Source organism: Caretta caretta, chromosome 28 (assembly GCF_965140235.1).
Source record: "Caretta caretta isolate rCarCar2 chromosome 28, rCarCar1.hap1, whole genome shotgun sequence".
Lineage (NCBI taxonomy): Eukaryota > Metazoa > Chordata > Testudines > Cheloniidae > Caretta > Caretta caretta.
The window spans coordinates 15,937,895-15,959,382 of NC_134233.1; the positions used below are offsets into that span (position 1 = coordinate 15,937,895).

The window sequence follows — 21,488 nt, forward strand, 5'->3', positions numbered from 1 at the left end:
ACTGAGATTTGAATTCGGATTGCAGGATTCAGAGTCCTTAGCGTTACACCATGGAACCAGCTTGTGCTGTTTTCTCTGGACATCTGTGACCCTCATGGGGCTGGCTTGCATAAGGGGATTGTTGGCCCCTTACTAAAGCTCAGTGGGTTTTTTTGGTTGGCTAGTTCCTGGTACAAAAGGAAAGGAGAAGGGTCAATGGGAAATCAGGACCCTGAGACTAACAGTCCCCAGGAGCAGTGGGGAGAGGCCAAAGCTCCAAGTTAGCCTGACTTTGTGCGGAGTCTCTGTCCTGCCCACTCAGCACTGGCCCTGGGGTCTCTCTGGCCCCTGGTGCCCGCATCTCCTGGCCAGGGACTGGGTCCAGCTAGAAAAAGTCCCCACTTTGGATAGTCACAGAGAGTGCTTCTGTGAAAGTCTGTCCCTGGACCAGACCAGAATTAGTTTTCTCCTTAGATTTCACTATTCTGTAGCTAATACTTCAACTCGCCCTCTCGCCCGAAAACACATACAGACCTTAGAGAGACATTAGTAAAAGAAGTTCAAACAGCTCTCGCTAAAAAATACATATCTGACAACTCAATTCCTTGCAATGCTTCTGTAGGTGAGGAGCGTGCATTCAGTCATTTCATCGGGCAGAGTATGAAGGCTGTTAAGATTTGGGGAACTGTTCTTCCTAGAATCTTCCCTTTGTAGATTTCAGAGGTGTTCACACACTCACACTCTGTTACACCCCAATCTAAAAGAAGGGCTGGTCTCCACGTTCATAAAAAGAAACAGACACAAAATAGAAAAAGAAACAAAACATTACTAAGATTATAAGGGGTTGGATCTCTGCACCTCTCGGTCTTTGGATTCACCTGGAGTAGGAACCGTAGCTGCAGTTTAGGAACCAGGTAATGCAATAGATGGTCCAGGACATGGGGCTAGCAGGCTGTTCAGGTACAGGGAGACTAGTGAAGGCTGCAGAGCCTGTTGACGTTGTGACTCATTCCCCAGAGGGGATCAGTGCTGGGATCCTGGCAATCAGTCTCTCTGAGGCTACGTCTACACGGGCAGAGTTACAGAGCTGGGAGTTACACTGCCGCTCAGAGAGCACTGAAGGGAAACCGCTATTGTGTGTTCACACTTGCGGCACTTACAGCATCACTTGGAGCGGTGCACTCTGGGCGGCTATCCCACTGAGCACCTCTTTCTCTTCTGCCGCTAAGAGTTGTGGGAAGGTGGGAGGGAGGTGTTTCCTGAGCCCAAAAGCGGCATTCCACTGTGGTCAGCACCTCCGTGAATGCCCCGTGATGCATTGCTTCCCATCTCAGCAATCCCTGTGCTTCCGTCCACATTTGGTGCCACCTTTCAATGATTTGTGTACTGCGCGCTCTGCAGGAATGGATCCCGAACTTACTAACACGTCACGACTGGCAGTGGAGTTATTCCTTAAACTACAAAGGTAGAGGACTTAGACATTGATATTGCCATCCGTAGTAACTACGATAAAAGATTCCTTGTGGCATTCATGGAGGTGCTGACCACAGTGGAGTGCCGCTTTTGGGCTCGGGAAACAAGCACAGAGTGGTGGGATCACATCGTGATGCACATCTGGGATGATGAGCAGTGGCTGCAGAGCTTTCGGATGAGGAAAGCCACATTCACGGGACTGTGTGATGAGCCTGCCCCAGCCCTGCAGTGCAAGGACACGAGAATGAGAGCTGCCCTGTCATCGGAGAAGCACGTGGCAATTGCACCGTGGAAGCTGGCTACTCCAGACTCCCACCAATTAGTTGCTGTCAGGGTTCCTTCCCCACTCTGAACTCTAGGGTACAGATGTGGGGACCTGCATAAAAGACCCCCTAAACTTATTTTTACCAGCTTAGGTTAAAAACTTCCCAAGGTACAAACTTTGCCTTGTCCTTCAACAGTATGCCACCACCACCACCAAGCGTTTTAAACAAAGAACAGGGAAAGAGACCACTGGGAGACGTCTTCCCCCTAAATATCCCCACAAGCCCTACACTCTCCCTTTCCTGGGGAGGCTTGAGAATAATATCCTAACCAATTGGTTACAAAATCATCAAAGACCCAAACCCGTGGATCTTGGAAGAATGGAAAAATCAGGCAGGTTCTTAAAAGAAGGATTTTATTTAAAAAAAATAGATAAAAATCATCTCTGTAAAATCAGGATGTAAAATACTTTTACAGGGTATTCAGATTCAAAACATAGAGGATCCCCCTCTGGGCAAAACCTGAAAGTTACAGAAAACAGGAATAAACCTCCCTCTTAACACAGGGAAAATTCACATAAAACAAAAGAAAAACTAATCGCCTTGCTTGGCTTACCTATACTGGTTGCAGTATTGGAGACTTGGATTAGGATGGGTTGCAGAAGATGGATTTCTGTCTGGCCTCTCTCAGTCCCAAGAGAGAACAACCACTTAAACAAAGAGCACAAACAAAAGCCTCCCCCTTCCCAAAATCTGAAAGTATCTTCTCCCCTTTTTGCTCCTTTAGGCCAGGTGCCAGCCAGGTTAGCTGAGCTTCTTAACCCTTTACAGGTAACAGGATGTTGCCTCTGGCCAGGAGGAATTTTATAGCACTGTATACAGAAAGGTGGTTACCTTTCCCTTTATGACAGTTGGTAACCAGTTTGGAGTCAGAAAGACGACCATTGGACGCCTGTTGACAAGTGTGCAGGGCCATTAATTGCATCCTGCTCTGAAAGACTGAGACTCTGGGCAACGTGCATGACATTGTGGATGGCTTTGCACAAATGGGCTTCCCTAACTGCGGAGGTGGATAGATGGCACTCATATTCCAATTCTGGCACCTGACTACCTAGCCACTGAATACATTAATCACAAGGGATATTTTTCTGTAGTTCTCCAGGCACTTGTGGATGACTGTGGGTGTTTCACGGACATTAACGCAGACTGATCTGGAAAGGGGCAAGACACACCCATCTTTCAGGACACTGGCCTATTCAGGAAGCTGAAAGCAGGGACTTTCTTCCTGGACCAGAAGATCACTGTAGGGGAAGTCGAAATACCCATTGTGATCCTGGGAGACCCTGCTTACCCCTTAATGCTGTGGCTTATGAAGCCATATATGGGGCATCTTGACAGCAGCAAGGAGCGGTTCAAACCAGAACTATTCTTTTATTAAAAATCAACCACCGGAGGAGAGAGGAAAAAAACCACAACAACACATCTGCTCTGCGGGGATGGGGGAAGGGAAAGTCCCATGAGGAGGTGGGGTCCCAGGACCGTTAAAGATTTGTGTATGTCTGCAGAAAAGGACCTAGGGGTTACAGTGGACGAGAAGCTGGATATGAGTCAGCAGGGTGCCCTTGTTGCCAAGAAGGCCAATGGCATTTTGGGCTGTATAAGTAGGGGCATAGCGAGCAGATCGAGGGACGTGATTGTTTCCCTCTATTCGACACTGGTGAGGCCTCATCTGGAGTACTGTGTCCAGTTTTGGGCCCCACACTACAAGAAGGTTGTGGAAAAATTGGAAAGAGTCCAGCGAAGGGCAACAAAAATGATGAGGGGACTGGAACACATGAGTTATGAGGAGAGACTGAGGGAACTGGGGATGTTTAGTCTACGGAAGAGAAGAATGAGGGGGGATTTGATAGCTGCTTTCAACTACTTGAAAGGGGGTTCCAAAGAGGATGGATCTAGACTGTTCTCAGTGGTAGCAGATGACAGAACAAGGAGTAATGGTCTCAAGTTGCAGTGGGGGAGATTTAGGTTGGATATTAGGAAAAACTTTTTCACTCGGAGGGTGGTGAAACACTGGAATGCGTTACCTAGGGAGGTGGTGGAATCTCCTTTCTTAGAAGTTTTTAAGGTCAGGCTTGACAAAGCTCTGGCTGGGATGATTTAATTGGGGATCGGACCTGCTTTGAGCAGGGGGTTGGACTAGATGACCTCCTGAGATCCCTTCCAACCCTGATATTCAATGATATTCTATGTCCAGGTATCATATGCAACCTTCTTCTTTGGAGTACAGTGCAGCAGGTACGGTACTTCAGCCTGGCTAAACTGCAGAGGGACAGGTGTTGAGTGCAGTGGGTACTGGGCGTCCGCAGGGCTGGACTGTGATGGGGCAGGAGTGGAAGGCAGCAGGTACAGACTGGAGCCAGGAGGTTGCTAAGAGTGTGTTGGCGGTGTCAGGGGGGTGCATGGGAAAGAGTTTTCCGACAGAGGCTGCAGGTGAGAGCAGGCGCGGAGCTGCTCAGTTTGCAGTGCTAGTAGCACCTGGAGTGTGTCTGCTTGGCGCTCCATAATGTTTAAAAGATGCTCCATGGTTTCGTTCTGGTGTACCGTGTTCTCCTTTCGGTCCCTCTTCTCACTGTCCAGCCACTCTTTCAATTCTTGTTTTTCGGCCGCAGAGTGCATCATGACCTCATGCAGAAAGTTCTCTTTAGTTCTTGATGGCCACTTTCTAATTCTGCGTAGGCATTCGGCCGGCGATAAGAAAGAGGGAGGCTGGGCTCCCAAGGGCATATCTGTGAAGCCAAAATGCAGCATTTTACAGAAGCGGTATTGTTTGCAACACAGAGACCACTGATGCAGTGATTTGAAACACAGCCACTATTCACATACGTGTCACTAACTGGCTGAACCCAGACAAGCACACATGAGCCACAAGACCCCCAAATGGTGACAGGGGACAGGGACAGGGGAAATCACTGTCCCAGGACAATACTGTACACTGGGCATGTTGCTCTTGGAGACAGCACTGTAGGAAGGGCCTTATAATCATTCCTGTGCCCACGTTTTCCACAGGCTGTGTTTATTATGGAAGATATCTCGCTGCTAAGGGTGAGCAGGGAATCAAGGGAGGGTCTTCTCCAAGACTGTGGCGTCCTCCCTGGCCCTTAAGTGGCTCGCCTGTGTGAAGCAATTGTCTCCCCCACTCCTCCCCAGTGAAGGCAGAGTGGCACGGGAAAGTTACCCTTAATGGGGCAAGAGACAAAGCAGTTCTGCCAAAAAAGCTGTGGCAATGGGTTGCCCAGTATCTTCAGGAGAGATTCATGGAGATCTCGGGTAGATTCCAGGGAAGTGAGGGAGTCAATCATCACCGTGTTCCGCTGCTCAGACTGGGCATGTGGTGGTACACACATCATACAGACACAAGCCTGCTTTCTGCAACCCTCCTGACCCCAAGAACTCACTTCAGCAATTCCAAAAATCAAACCCACTTACCAGGCGCCTCCTCTTCTGTTTGCGCTTCACCAAGCTCCGACAGCTGAGCCTGGCAAGCTTCCTCCGGGATAGAGAAGAACTCCTGGCTACATGCATCTCTGACCTTTGACTCATCATCTGCCTCTGGGTCTCCCTCCCTCCAGTCACACAAATGAGGGTCATTCTTGTCAGTTGCCAGCCTCATCCAAGATTTCCTCCTCCTGGCTCAGTCCACTCTTGACTGGCACGTGAGCCACCGAAGTATCCAGAATGGACTTCACGGTGGAGGTGGGGTCACCACCGAGTATCACATCCAGCTCTTTGTAGAATCGGGAGCTTGTGGGTGTAGCACCAGAGTGGTGGTTTGCCTCCTGCGCCATGGAGCAGGCGTTCCACAGCTCCTTCACTTTCACCCTGGATTGCAGTGTGTCCCGGTCATGGCCCCTTTCTCTCATGCATCGTGAAATCTGTCCATACGTATCCTACGGCTGGAGAACAGCTGGGACTGGACAGCCTCCTCTCCCAAAATGCTGACGAGGTCCAGCAGCTCAGCATTGCTCCAAGCGGGGAATCGCCAGATGCGTGGAGCAGGTGGGTCACCTGGAAAGATGTGCTGAGACCACTGCATGTGTCACCGAGCAAACAGGAAGGGGATTTTCAAAATTCCCAAGGAATTTAAGGGGTGGGCTTCACAGTAGGTCATCTGCGGGCGGTGCAGTACACCTCAGGAGTTACACTGCAGAAAGCTGCTTTACTGAGCAGAAACTTGCCAGTGTACACCAGGTGTAGATGGCTTACATAAGAACGCCAAGGCTGGCCATACTGGGTCAGACCAATGATCCATCTAGCCCAGCGTGCTGCATGAGAGTGACCAGTGCCAGATGCGTCGGAGGGAACGAACAGAACAGGCTTGTTGACCTGCAAGGTGAAGGTCTGTCACCCTTACCTTTAACATTATTGTTGTTGATTCCTACTTACCCTATCTTACCACACCTCCCCTGAGGTCTCTGGACAAATCAGGTGTGAACCACTCCTTTGATACAGACCTGTCCCAATGCAGCTGAATTGAGGCAGACTTTGAGAAATCTGCTGGGTGAAGCAGGCCTTTTCCAAAATGACATTGGCCCAAAGTATCTGTTGCTGTGAACCGCACTTAGTGTGGATGTGTGAACCCCAAAGATATCAAACATAAAAGAAACACAAATCCAGCTTTGGGGAGGTTTCCAGAGCCAGGTCTCAGAGTTTAACAGCTGTACTCAAAAGGCAAAAGGTCCTCAGCACCTATAAAAATAACTGGTTGAAAAATTTAAATTAAATAAAAAAACCAAAACAAAAAAACAAAAAAAAAACCAACCCAGAAAAGCTCACATCACACGTTCATCACCATTGTAGATTTTGACATCTCCTGCCTAATGTGACATCTTTGCTTTGCGAACAAGAGACCTGGGGAACTTCTCTGGAGTAGAATTCTTCACCAACCACACAACATATCAGTAGCGATAGTGAGGTATAACTCCCCGAAATATGTCCTTTTATTCCTTTAATCTGGTGGCACAGACTTAAATTAGGGACTAAATTCAGGTGCTGCTTAGAATCCCTGTAAGACACCAAATGTCAGGTATCTATTAACAATAGGTGTCTTTCTGCAGGTATATCCCATTCAACATGGATTTCATTTTCTACACATTTGCAGCATCTCCCAGGGGTGAGCTGAACAGGAACGTCACTTCCATTTTTCCCATCTCTATCTAGATAGGGATTGCATTTCCCAAATAATAGGCAACATACATCTGATTAGGAAGGAGATATCTTCAGCAGCGACCTCCTGCAGGACCTGGGCCACAACTGCTTTAGGAGCCAAGTGCATGGGTATTTTGCTTAGTTACAAGTCATTTTACTAGGGAATCCTCTTCCCAGCCCTTTAGAAAAAATATTAACTTAAGCAATTGAACAACAGGGGGGATTGGGATGGTGATGGGGAATAAGGGAATCCCTCTGACTGACCCTATCTTCTTCTGTTGTTACAGAGGGGAAATGACATTTTCCCCTATCCCTGCCCTGTTCCTGCTCTTTATTATAGTTCAAAATGTTTTAAGTAAGGAAAATGGTAGTAAAAATATCTGCTCTCCAACACAACCTGAAGCAACATCAGAGCAACTGGGAATGAAACCATTTGTTCCCGAAGGGGGAACTTGATGAGTAACAATTGCTTTGAAATGGGGGAACAGTATGACCGTGATGCTCAGGGTTTGTTTAGACTAGGAAAAGTGATGGAGTTTAGGTCAGGTCAAGGGGAAAGCCAATGACAACCATGGCACCTGAGCTGCATCTGCACAACATCTAAAATTGCCTTTTCACACCAAGATCCCTAACTTGAGCAGCAACTGCCATGTACAGCCCTAGTGGATGTAAAGCACAGGTAGTTTTTGACTCAGTGAAGCTTGTTGGGATCAAACCTCTCTCCCCATCCGGGAGCTGTTGAACATTCCTGGCTGCAGGGACACACATTCGTATGACTCAGAAGGAAAGCAGTTGATAGAAAAGATCACAGGACTGACCCCAAAGAAGGGTGAGCTGCAAAAGGCAGACGCAGGCAACTGATCTCGGGGAGCTGACAGACCACAGTGAAGATGGTGCACAGATCACTGTGTGAGAATTAGCAAATGTGATTTAAAAAAAAAAAAAAAATCTTTGCCCAGCCCTAATCAAGGCATTTGTTACAGTTCTCTCTCATGTGGATTTTCTGATGTCTAATAAGGTGTGAGCTGCTTTTGAAGCTTTTCCCGCACTCAGCGCATGTGTAGGGCCTCTCTCCTGTGTGGATTCGCTGATGTGTGATGAGGGTTGAGCTCTGAATGAAGCGTTTCCCACACTCAGAGCATCCATAAGGTTTCTCACCCGTGTGGATTCTCCGATGTATAATCAGGTCAGAGCTCCGATTAAAGCTTTTCCCACACTCAGAGCATGTGTAGGGCCTCTCTCCTGTGTGGATTCGCTGATGTGTGATGAGGGTTGAGCTCTGAATGAAGCGTTTCCCACACTCAGAGCATCCATAAGGTTTCTCACCCGTGTGAATTCTCCGATGTATAATCAGGTCAGAGCTTCGACTGAAGGTTTTCCCGCACTCAGAACACGTGTAGGGCGTCTCTCCTGTTTGGATTCTGCGATGTCTGATAAGGTGGGATTGCTGACTAAAGCTTTTCCCACACTCAGAACATGTGAAGGGCATCTCTCCTGTGTGGTTTCTACAATGTGAGATAAGTTCTGAGTGCCAACTAAAGCTTTTCCCACACTCAGAGCACGTGTAGGGCTTCTCTCCTGTGTGGATTTTAAAATGTATGATAAGGTGTGAGTGCTGACTAAAGCTTTTCCCACACTCAGAGCATGTGTAGGGCTTCTCTCCTGTGTGAATTCTCTGATGCCTGATAAGGTTTGAGCTCTGATTGAAGCTTTTCCCGCACTCAGAGCATGTGTAAGGCTTCTCTCCAGTGTGGACTCTCTCATGTGTGATAAGGTTTGAGCGATCATTGAAGCTTTTCCCGCACTCAGAGCATGTGTAGGGCTTCTCTCCTGTGTGGATTCTACCATGTGTGATAAGGGTTGAGTGCTGACTAAAGCTTTTCCCACACTCAGAGCATATGTAGGGCTTCTCTCCTGTGTGGATTCTCTGATGTGTGACAAGGTTTGAACTCTCATTGAAGCTTTTCCCACACTCAGAGCATGTGAAGGGCGTCTCTCCTGTGTGGATTCGACAATGTGAGATAAGTTGTGAGTGCTGACTAAAGCTTTTCCCACAATCCAAGCATGTATAGGGCTTCTCTCCTGTGTGGATTTTAGAATGTATGATAAGGGTTGAGTGCCGACTAAACCTTTTCCCACACTCAGAGCATATGTAGGGCTTCTCTCCTGTGTGGATTCTCTTATGTGTGATAAGGGTTGAGTGCTGACTAAAGCTTTTCCCACATTCGGAGCAGGTGTAGGGCTTCTCTCCTGTGTGGATTCTACGATGTGCGATAAGGTTTGAGCTTTCCTTGAAGCTTTTCCCACACTCCGAGCATGTGTAAGGCGTCTCCCCTGTGTGGATTCTCTGATGTGTGATGAGGTTTGAGCTCTCGTTGAAGCGTTTCCCGCAGTCAGCGCACGTGTAGGGTTTCTCTCCTGTGTGGATTCTACCATGCGTGATAAGGTGTGAGTGCTGACTAAAGCTTTTCCCACACTCGGAGCATGCGTAGGGCTTCTCTCCTGTGTGGATTCTCTGATGTGAGATGAGAGCTGAACTACGAATGAAGTGTATCCCACACTCAGAGCATCCAAAAGGTTTCTCACCCGTGTGGATTCTCCTGTGTGCGCTCAGGGTAGAGCTGTGATTAAAGCTTTTCCCACACTCAAAGCATGTGTACGGTCTCTCTCCTGTGTGGATTCGCTGATGTGAGATGAGGGTTGAACGATCAATGAAGCTTTTCCCACACTCAGAGCACGTGTAGGGTTTCTCTCCAGTGTGGGTTCTCCAATGTGTGAGAAGGTCTGAGCTCCGATTGAAGCTTTTCCCACACTCAAGGCATGTGTAGCGTGTCTCTTCCAAGTTGATTCTCTCACATGTAATAAGGTCTGAGTGGCTACTCAAGTTTTCCTCTGGCATCTCCTGAGTCTCACAGGCTTTTGCTTTTTCTGGGAGTGCACAACTCCTGGAAACATTCCCTTTGGATCTTCCTGATAACATCCCATGGGGTTCTACTTGCTCAGCATCTTCCTGCTGGGGTGTCTCCTCCTCATTCTCACTCACCATCCCATCACTTGAAAGGAGACAGAGAGAATCCAGCCATAGGTCACTCCCTGCACCGGAAAGAAAGGAAATGTCAGACAGAGGAACGGAAAAAGAGATGAACAAACCAAAATATGTGTGGGAGAGATCAAACCTATCAGGAGCTGATTTTCCCCTAACCCTTTCCCAGAGGAGAGAAGAAGGGATCAGTTTTGGTCTGCATCTCACCAGAACACTCAGGGGAAAGTGAAATCGGGGAGGGACCTGCTGCCAGTTGTCAGTCAGAATAGGTGGGAAGCCATGAGTGACATCTGCCATAACGATACCATTCTGCAGGGAACAATCCTAAACTTGGAGAGCTCACAAGGTCTTTGTAGGGCATCCCAAATATTTCCTGCATTCCCAAACAGTTTTTGAGTTGGTTTAACCAATTCCTCACCTGTGCAGGCAGCTCTCCGGAGCACTTCTTTCTCAGAGCCCTGGAGGTCTGGGACCCATGGCTCCTCCCCTCGTTCCAGCTGCGAGATCACATCAGGTTTGGAAACTGGAAACCCTACTCCAGGGAAAGAAAACAAGGGAGGTCAGTGGAATTTGTGGGATACTTGTCACAAAGAATATTCCATGGTTTTAATCCCAACTTATTTTTAAGCAGCAACATTTCAAGGCCATCTTGTTTGGCGCAAAGTGGCAGGACAGTTATTATTATTCTAAATCACAGTCATTACCTTAGTGCCTAAGGACCAACTAATAGTGAGTCCCCATTATGCTACACAAAGTACAAAACACAGAATAGTAGGTGGCCCATGCCCTGAAGAATTTACCATCTAAATAGACAAGACAGACACAGAAGGGGGAAGGGGTAGTACCTACTGTTAGAATATAGGTATTTAGGACTGCCTGTAAAGCTTATACTTTAAGAACTTAGCTGTATTTTTATCACTTAGCTACTGAAAAGGGGTATAATAACAAAGAACCAAAATCACAGTCCGCTGTGTGCGGGCATTCTCTCACTAGGATAGCCTCACACTTATTCTTAGGCTAAGGCCGTTTGCTAAGCAGCAGGGGCAGCCATAACCTGGGAAGCATAGGGTCACATCCTCACATCCCAAACCAGTCACATGGACATAAGGTGGTATTGGGCTGTTAGAAAGACGATCCTGTCTGGATAGTGCCCATCACCACCAGATAAAGAAACAGATCTTAAGATGGTTAAAGAAAACGTAGTTTGATAGCATCCTGTCTGGCAAGAAATCACTTTTCAATGCTTGTGAAACCCTCATTTCTGTATTGTTTTATCTTTATGGCCACCACTTTTACCTTGTTAATCAGTCTGGTTCTCTAATTGTTTCTGTCTGCTATATAATTAATTTTGCTAGGTGTACGTTAATTAGGGTAGTGGGACATAATTGGTTAGAGAATTATGTTACAATATGTTAGAACTGGTTAGTTAAATTTCAGTACAATCATTGGTTAAGGTATAGCTGAGAATATTACTAGATAAACCTGTGAGCTCTGCCTGTTCAGAGACTGTTCCTCGTTCAATGCACAGAGCAAGTTTTTGCTGGGACATTGGGCAGACTTCTAAAACACAGCAGGGTTTATTAGTCAGCTGAAACACAGCATTGGAAAGCCCTTAGATTAGCACCGGGAAGCAAAGAAGACAATACAGTCCATGCTGGCCAATGCCCTTGAGCCATGCTGCTGTAGAAAACAGTTTGGTTTCCTTTCACTGTGCCTGTCCATTAGTCTTCGCTCCGGCAGAGCTCCCTGCGTCTGCGAGCCCAGTTCTTCCTGCTCCCAAAAACATAACGAGTCCATGTATGCTTCATCAGCCAAGCAGAGATCCTCCCATGGACAGGTGTCAATTATTCCCTTGTCTCTGTCGGGTATTCCATTGATGTAGGTTGGTCCCAGCCAGTCCTTAATGACCCATTCATATCACCCCATGACAGCTACATGACACCTCATGTCTCCTTCTCTTTATAATCATAGCAATACCAATCACTGTGTAGAGAAGGCTGGGGAATTAACCACTAAAATTGAGGAGCAACAGCCTCTAATTCTTCCAGAAAAGGAGAATGTAAGAAACAAGAACTGGGCCACGCAACCTCAGGAGGGCCAGGCTCAAAGATCCAAGGAGCCTGGAGGGAAGACAGCTTGTGGCAGCTGCAGATGGGGAGAGCGGGGAAAAGACACTTTCCAAACTCTCACTCCTGTTGACCCAGACCTGATTTTCTGATCTATGACCTAGTCTCATGTCTTGTGGGCAATTTTATACTCGCTAGAGGTAAAATGTCATGTTCAGAGTATTGCTTATTAGCTTGGAACATGGGTGGAGGGGCAAGGAGGTGAACGGAAATAAATGGGTTATTAAGGGCAGGGACTACACTACAGCCGAGATCAAAGCTCTGAGATGGATCCACTGATGGTCGATGTAGCAGGTCAAGTAAAGACTCGCCAACTCAACTGCAGATCTCTCTCTCCAGTGGACCCCTGTACTCCACCCCTTACGAGAAGAGTAAGGTAAGTAGACCCTGCGGCAACTTGACCTAAGGTACATCGACTCCAGCTATATTATTCACGTAGCTGGAGCTGCACAGCGTAGATCGACTTACCGCGGTAGTGTAGACATAGCGTAAGCTTGCAACAGTTAAGGGTCTTATATTACGTTCAGGTTTTGTGGTTATGCAGTTATGCTGAAGTCTGGCCTAAGGAGAGAACCCGAGGTCAGATATTTTGCACCCTCATTTTGAGAGACTAACGAGTAACCACAAACAGGTGCAATACACCACAGGATTCTGAAAGAAGGAAGTTTGGGGCGGGCTTTCACAATTAGGTTGCTATGCAGTGTCTCAGCAGTTGTACCGTATTCATATAAATAACTGTGAGTCGCCATGGACAAGGGCAAGTTGTACCCCAAGACGTAATCTTATGGGTGTAAAAATGGTTCAGGCTACACTACCACCCTGTGACATCACCAACAAAGTGCCCATTTGTGCCTGGGTAGCGGCCCTGCCATGGGAGGGAGGAATGCAGCAAGGACTGAGGATCGGTGACCAGGGTCTCTGTGCATAGACATGGGGAGGTTATATGGGGAAGGGGGTAATAAGTTAAAATAATATTTGGCTGGAAAAATGTTTAATGAAGTGAAACTGAACAAAAATAAAACTGGAGTGTAGGCTCTAAAGCAACAAGGCTTGGGTGGGGATTCGGGGTTAAAGGTCTGGGATCCCCCACAGCTCTAGATCCCCAAACCTTTCGTCCCTCCCACTGACTCACCCAGCCCACTTCCTGGGTGCCCTTCCTCCACACTCCCCTCCCCTTCTTCCCATTACTCTCAGCCGACACCACTTCCCGGCACCGTGGGAACTTCTTGTGTTCCCTCCTCATCTCTCACTATCTCATTCCTCCCTGCTGCTTCTGAACTCTAACCCTGCACACACCCTCCCCATGTCCTGGCACCCCAGAATTATCTACTCCCCTGCTTCTCCTCCCCTCCCACAGCTCTGTTCTCCCTTCACCCGTGGGGTCCTGAAGGGCAAGATTATTCGCTCTATTAATAGAGGAGCTCATCTGACTGTCACACAAGCCATCCATGAGTCATACACCTATTTACTCAATTTAGAATTCTACAGGCGACATATTTTCCTCTTAAAATGAGCAAAAGGCATGAAAGCTACAGTTATTAATGTAGTTATTAATGTATCCAATAAGGATATATTAAATGCAATTTTAAAATGACTGACAGCACCAAAAAGGCACATGTCCAAAAATTATACTAGTGTGTGGGAGATAAGGCAAAAAAAGGGGGGGCAAGGAAACTTCTCAAAACTTCTATGATGAATAAACGTGTAAAGTTATTACAAACTCAGGTTCTTTAGAGACCCCACAGCTTCTAATAACCGAGGGGGCAGGACTCCTTACCCAGAAAGGCCACCGTCTCATAGTTCTCCTGCATGACATCTCTGTAGAGGGTTCTCTGAATGGGGTCCAGCAGAACCCCCTCTTCCCTGGTGAAATACACAGCCACTTCCTCGAAACTCACCGGCCCCTGAAAGAGCAAGAGTCCAACACTCAGTATCTGCTGTCCCAGTCACAACCCCACTAGTCACAGAACAGCACCACCAGGTAAATGGAAGCTACGGGAGGCACATGTTAACAGAGTCCCAGCCCAACTTGCTTAGAGCAGCCAGGAGGCATCAGAGGGTAGAAAGAAAGACATTTCTGTTTCCCAGCTGGCAGACAGAGGCAGGGTCTTCACATTTATCACATAGCTACTAGCCAGAGCTTGATAGAGGAGATGGGGCCGTCTCTGGACCCTGCTGGTGACTCTCTGGTAGGAATCCCAACACTCTCCAAATAAAATATATGGAAGAAAGGGGAAGTCAAGAGTAAAGAATATAAGTTAGAAGGTCAGAATTGTAGAAAATTGGTAAGTAAAGCTATCAGAAATCAATGATCAATCAATGAAAATAAGAAGGAAGTTTTTAGAAGTATACTAAGTACAAAATTAATCCTAACAATAGTAGTGGTAAATGACTAGACAGAAATGGCAGAATTATCAAAAATAATGCAGAAGAGGTAGAAGTGTTCAATAAATATTTCTGTCCTGGATTTGGAGAAAAACAGATGATCTACTAATATCATAAGATGTTGATACAAACATGACACATGCACACAAATAGGAAAATCATATTCAGCAAATCATAACAATTTCCCCATAGGATTTTTCCCTGCTAATGGACATTTTAGGTTCTGCCACACTGTGAAGCACAGAGTGAGCTTATTCCAGTACAGGCCTAGCCCCCTCCCACCAGGGTGTAACCCTCTGAGACAGGGCGAAACCCTCCCAGTAACAGAATCTCTGTATTACTCTTATAAAGTTTGCGGATGATGCAAGCTGGGAGGGGTTGCAAGTGCTTTGGAGGATAGAATTAAAATTCAAAATGTTCTGGACAAACTGGAGAAATGGTCTGAAGTAAATAGGATGGCATTCAATATGGACAAATCCAAAGTACTTCACATAGGAAGGAACAGTCAGTTGCACACATACAACATGGGAAATGACTGCCTTGGAAGGAGTACTACTGGGGGTCATAGTGGATCAAAAGCTAAATATGAGCAACAGCGTTACACTACTGCAATGTAAAATCAATCGCCGAGAGGTAACGGGCCCTGGGATTGGCCCATCCACCCAAGACGGAGTCGTCACTTCTCACTAGTCAACTGGCAAGGTAACGCAAGGCTCAAGTGACCAGCCTTGCTCCCTCCCAAACTATCAGTGGAAAACTATTGGGGCACCACCAAACAACTGAAACTGGGGTTGGGGGGAGCTGACGGTAACAGAAATTTAATCATCAGAAATCCCAGATATGAATAGTTTAAAGGTACACGTTACACATTGTATGGGGTGGAGGGGCAGGCCACAGTGTATAGGGGAGGGGACTTGTTTGGAGGAGGGGCAGACTGGGCACAGCTAGGGCATGGCTGGTCTAGGAGCAGAAGGCCCAGCTGGGGCACGACCATGTCAGAGATTTCTCTCATTGGCTCTGTTACAAACTGCCCATGACAAACACTTGAAAGAAGGGGAGACGGAGCTGGAAATGGTGGCAGAGGAAGAAGGTGGCGAAGGAGAGACATTTGAAAGCATGACCATTATTCCCATTCCACCATAACAAATAAAAGTACAAGAGAAGGGAGCTGCACTTCAGAATCACCCAGCACCTATGTGGAAAGAGCACTGGACAGGGACTATTCCTGGCTCTGGCACAGGCCTGCTGGGTGACCTTGGGTAAGTCATTGCACTTCTCTGTGCCTCTGAGTGCAAACTTGTGTGAGACCCAAAACTGCCTATAGGGCTTCTAACTCCTCCTGCCAACATCGCTCTGTGCAAAAAGCTAGAAAATTCACTTACAAAAAACATTATGAACGCAGGATTTGAGGTTGCCTGGAGCTGTCTGCCCCTCCAGAAGAGAGATCAGCAAAACTCAAACTTGTAATAATCAGGAAATGCAGAGATAAGGTACACACCAGCGTAATCCTAATTCTGACCCATGGGAGCAGTGACCCTTTCTTTAGTCCTACAACACACCTATGTGCACCCGGACATTTGAAATAGTGCCTGTCACTAAAGTACGAGGGAAAACGACAACCAGGGCACACAATAAAGCTCTTTATCTTTGCTAAGACGGAATTTGGTTTTAAGTGAGTTGCACCATACAGGAGCTACCGACACCCGTTCTACACTCAGACACTGAGCCTGCTCCCCAGAAACAGCCGCACACTTGGTCAATTGAACACCTCTTCACCCCTTTTTACAAGTCTTTCATCCTTTCTCACACAAGTTCCAGCTAACATTCTACATTCACTTACCCATCGTTAAGCACACAGACTGCTCTCAGATCCCACCTCGCTGCTGATCATTTCCATGGTAAACAGTCCCCTGTTTCCTCCTGACAACATGCCCAGCTCAGTGCAGAAATGATACAGACTGGAAGCTCAAAGTACACCTACACCTCTTTCCTTTCATCGCACACATGGGGGGGGACTCAGACCCAGATCGCCTCATATCACAATCTCACCTCCACCAAGCTGTTCTAACTAATGTCTCTACCTTTCAGTGCAGCTACACCTAACACAGTGGTGAGTGCAGGCAGCTACCTCCCCGTGGCTGTTGCCAGCTCCAGGGGGCAGAGTTAAGGTTGCATTGGCATGGACATTAGCTCTGTACTTCCAAGTTTTTGGAGGTTTGACTTTTGCTGAACTTGACATTCTGGCAAGGCCCAACATACTGCTGGGCAACCTTACTTCTGCATTAATGAAGGTGTCAGTGACTAGATGACTGTTCAGTACATTCCCAGAAAGTGATAACTCCTCATCCCTGCCTGCCATTCACACAGGCAGAAAAGCCCTGGGCAAGGCAAGCCTCTGTGGGGAAAGAGAAGGGGATAGAGCTTAGAGTTTCTCTGCCAGTCAGGAAGGGGTAGCAGCGCGGGAAGACTGGCAGCTGATAGTTGGAGGGGTGAAGAGGTTTGGGGTAGGGTGGGGGCAGAAGCAGCTGGGGCTGGGCAGTCTCCATGGGGGACACTTGCTCCTCCTGTGCCCCTTCCACACCCTCTTGCGAGTAGAGAATGACCACCCTCTCCCCACCCCCAGGGGCAGCCATGTCTCAGGACTCTCCCAAGTTGCACCCACTAACTCTCTTCCCATTTGGGGTGTAGCTCAGGGCAACAATTTCCCACCAAGATGAACCCAGCTGGCCGCAGCCGTTCTGGTGCCACAGGGGCCTCTGGTGGGTGAAGGGCAGAACCGCAGCACTTCTCGGGCAGAATGGATCTCCTGCATGCCGAAAAGAAAAGAAATTCTGTGCAGGACGTGAATTCTGTGCGTACGCAGTGGTGCAGAATTCCCACATGAGTAACTCACACCCTGCACAAACATCACCTGCTCACTCCCATCTCTTCTCCCTGTGTCTCCGAGCTGCCGCTGTCATTAATGCACACAGGCTCTCTCTCCCGTTAGTGCTGGCAAGACCCAATCCAGTGACAGGACTGAACCCTTATTTTCCCATCACATGGGACAGTCTCAGCTGAGGGGGAGGTGAGATTGGAAGGGGGTACAAAGGGAAAGGAGTTGTTGTAACCATGTTGGTCCCAGGATACCAAAGAGAGGGATTTTTAATTGGTTCTAAAAGAAATTACCTCCAAGAGATCTGAAAGTGGCAGAAGGAGACATAAACAGGAAGAGAGAGCTCAGGATGCTAAAGCAAACATTTTCAAGCCCCTGGAAGAAATTACAGTTCCCATCTGCCCTTCTGTGTGTTTGTGTCTTATATGAGGGACCACTCCATTCCTCTCACAGCAGCAAGGGGAAACTGCAGCCAGCCCCTGAGGGTCCTTCCCCATCCTGGGATGTGAAGGATCCTTGTCCCTTAGGTTCCACAGTGGCCAAAGGAGTTTACTAGTACTCCCTCCCCAGACTCCCGGGGGCAGCAAGGGATAAGTAGTGGGTTATGAGAGTTAGAAGATGAAAATTCATTAAGAACAATGATATTTGTGTGTTTATTATTAAATCCCCAGACATCCATGAATCCCCATCCTTTTTCCGATGAGCTATAAATACTTAAGGGATTCAGCTACTGATCCTACAGTGAGTTTCCGCCCCTCCCCACATTCTATAGCAGTACTTGTAAGAACAGGCCAGGGAAATGGAAATACTTTGAACCACATTCCAGAAGCTGCTGAGTATGCACAAGTTAAAATGACACCAAGACTCCGTTTCTCCAAGGACCTGGCTCCTAGTGCAAAAGTATAGCCATTCCCCAGAAATCTGAAATGGCAACTTCATAACCAATAGAATGTTATTTATCTATTGACTTCTGGGAATTACCAATAAAAGAAACAACCAGTGAAGGTGATACCATGAGGGAAAGATCTGATGTGTCTTTACAAATCAGTATAATCTAATCTGGGACTTTATACACTAAAATGCCTTATTCGTAGCCCTATGACCATTGCCTGCTGTCACTATGGGGCAGAATTAAGGTTGGGTGCCTTAGCTGTGAATTTCCATCCCATAGCACATTGCGATTGCTGTTAAGTGGGTTTGGCAAAATTCATTTTGTCTATTTCTTTTTTTAATTTCAATAGATGATATAGATATTTATTTTTAAGCCCTTTCTTCAATGTTTACAATTTCAATGTTCAGATCTGTGGGAAGTTATGGGGATGGTCAGACAACAATTATTTAATTACAGTAAATGTTGAGATTCAAAAAGCCAAATCTTTATAACTGTTCAAACACAAATTGTCAATGTCACATGCAAAACATACAGTGTAAATATCCATAAATCAAACTCTACTTTCTCCAGAAGCATTTCTGTATATTACCTATATAAATATTTTTTCATCTCTGTGTGTACAGTGAAATCAACATTTACTGCAATTTATTCATAAAAATCCAATCCTTTCAAGCGTACTTTCAAGTAATGAAGTATTTTAATTCTTTCACTTCCTAGACTGTAATGCTTCCTTTGAGGATAATTACACCCTCCCTGTGATGTATTTTACTCTCAGTACCGTAACCCCATCGTGATGTAGCTCCTGTCTGGGAGCTCTGCTGAGGCCAGTGGCATTATGATCAGAAGAGGACACTCTGACACATGAGGAGAGACACATGGGGGAGGGTGGAGGATGAGGTAACATGGAGACTACCAGGGTTGAACATGGCCCAGCAGAGTGTGGGGAAACAAACTCCCTCTCAGTCTCTCCTCTCTCCCACCTCCCAGAGTCAGTAACTCTGATAAATCGTTCCCTGAAATCTAAATAGCCCCAGTATGTGAGACAGTGACTGATGCAGGTGTCTAAGGGGCTGCAGCACCAACCCCCTGCCTGGACGAGGGGAATGAAGAACTGCAGTAGAAACGGGTTAGGCTAGGAGAGGGCACAGCTGATGTGGGACTGGGAGCTCAGTTGACCAATAGACAGAACTCATGGTGGGTTGGGACAAGAAGTTAACAGGACTCGGTAGAGGCACTTCTGTGTATTTTCCCCGTTTACCATCCTGACATGTATTTAATTTTGAAACTTTTCATTCAGATTTAAATGCATTGGAGCGAAGCTCTGTTGAGGCATTTCCACGTACAGTGGTACAGTTTTAATTAGGTGCTTAATCAGATGCAAATGGAACACAAAGCAGTCAATAATTGGTGTGCTTTCGTTCATTAACTTGACTGTGTGCGGTACATAGCTTTTAAAAAGAAAAGATGGTGTGAGAGAGTGTCAAAATTTCAGGCATTAAGACATGGAAATTAGGTGTCAGTTCAGTTCTCATGCGTTTATCTCATAATTTTAATTTCGGTTTTGAATCGGTATTAATATTACATTGTTTTCATAGTATTAGAGTCTATTTGTATAATCGTTTGGAAGATTTCATTGGATATTGTGAACCAACCATCTTAACCTTTTATTTTGAGATTACTAAATACAATCCAGCGCCCCACTCCTGAAAGTCTGCAACCCCTGGCCGGTGACATGCTCCCTAGAGAGCAAACACCTGACAAGCCCTTTTACCCTAAAAAGTGCTACCTGCACTTGGTCCTGCCTCGGCAGAGAGAGCTGGACTTGCTGACGTCTTGAGGTCCTGGCCAGCCCTACATTTCTATGGTGCGATGCAATCTATACGTAGAAAAACACAACCCACAGAATAAAACCCACCGCCGCCAGGCCAGGCAATTTGGGGAAAAAACCCCAAGCCCCCCAGACCTCCTCTCCGCCGCGCGGGCCAGCTGTGGGTCGGCGGTGAAACCCGAGGGACCGAGCGAGAAGAGGCAGCGTTGGCAGGGAAACGCACCCCCCGGCTGGCGGATGGGGGGAAAGGGCGAAGTCGCAGACGGGGGGCGTAGGTGACCGCTGGCGGGACGGGGCCCAACGCTCGGGGCCCAGCCCGGTCGAGCGGACGAGGAGGGAGCAAGTGGGGGGGGGGATTTGGGGGATATTTTCTAGCCATCAGTTGGGGGGGGGCGGGTCACAAACCCCCCTTTGAGAAGAGGCGAGAAACCCCCCCGGGGCGGGCGGGGGGGGATTTCATGGGGCCGGGGGAGGGGGAGGGGGGCCGTTTGAAGGGATTTTATGGGACTGCCCAGCACAGACAGACACGAAGTGGGTCCCCCCCCTTCACACGGGCCGCGGGGGGGGGCAGTTTGAAGGGGCCCGGGGGGGGGGGGCGGTCCCTGGACCAGGGAAGGGGGCAGCAGCGGGGGATGGGCAGGTGCCCCCCCCCGCTTCTCCCAGGGACCAGAGACACTTCAACCCCCCCCCCCCGCCCACTACGGAGGCCGAACCGGGACCAACCAGCGCAGGCCCCGCTTCCGGCCTGGCCCCGGCCCGGGGGGGTCTCGGCCCAGTTCCCCCCCCCCGCGAGGAGCGGCTCGGACCCAGGCCGGGCGCCCCGCCCCCACCCCGCCCGGCTCTTACCGGCTCTGCCCCGCGCTTCCCGCCGCCGCCGCAGCGGGCCCCGGAAGTGACGTACCCAGGGGTGCGCGCGGGGCAGGGGAGGGGAGGAGAGGGGGGAAGGATGGAGGCACGTGACGGTTGCGGCCGTTAGGGCCGTTGGAGCGCGGCGCGCGCGCGCGGGGCTGTGAGGCGGCACCGCCCCTCCCCCCCCCGCTGGGGGCGGGGTTCTCCACAGCCCCGCCCCTTGCCCCGCCCGCCGCTCCCGGCCCCGCCCCGCTCCGGCCGCGGGGAGCTCGGGGGACCCCCCCCCCCCCCGGCAGGAGCCTGTCCCCGCCCCCCCCCCGCGGCTCCTGCCCCTCCCCCCCCGCGGGGGCCGGCATTAACCCCTCCCTGCCCGGGGGGGGGAGGGGCAGCCCCTGGGCCGGAGCCCCCCCGCAGCCCGAGGGGGGGGGGATTCCCAGACCCCGTTTCCTGGGAAGAAGGGGAGGAGAAGCCAGTTCCCACCTCTCCCTATTCCCGCCCGGGGCTGGGGTTGGGCTGCCCCCCCCCCCCGCCCGGGGACCAGCTCTGGGGGGATCCCCCCGCCCCCCATGA

At 48.6% G+C, this 21,488-nt stretch overlaps 1 protein-coding gene across 4 annotated transcripts in view; it reads right to left on the minus strand.

Moving 5' to 3' along the window:
* Nucleotides 1-21,023, minus strand: part of LOC125628610 (uncharacterized) — a 49,480-nt gene extending 28,457 nt beyond the window's left edge. Inside the window, exons 1-5 of one of the 4 annotated variants that reach the window (XM_075123914.1) lie at nucleotides 20,916-21,023; nucleotides 20,028-20,117; nucleotides 13,867-13,993; nucleotides 10,382-10,495; nucleotides 7,915-10,013 (exon numbers count right to left, since the gene is read on the minus strand). In XM_075123914.1, coding sequence (XP_074980015.1) covers nucleotides 7,915-10,013; nucleotides 10,382-10,495; nucleotides 13,867-13,900 — 2,247 coding nt within the window. In that variant the 5' untranslated portion in view covers nucleotides 13,901-13,993; nucleotides 20,028-20,117; nucleotides 20,916-21,023. Of the gene's footprint in view, nucleotides 1-2,114; nucleotides 10,014-10,381; nucleotides 10,496-12,557; nucleotides 12,651-13,866; nucleotides 13,995-20,027; nucleotides 20,118-20,915 lie in introns of those variants that run through there. The other 3 variants (XR_012666284.1, XM_075123913.1, XM_048833767.2) reach the window with 3 other exon arrangements.
* Nucleotides 21,024-21,488: the final 465 nt, after the last annotated feature.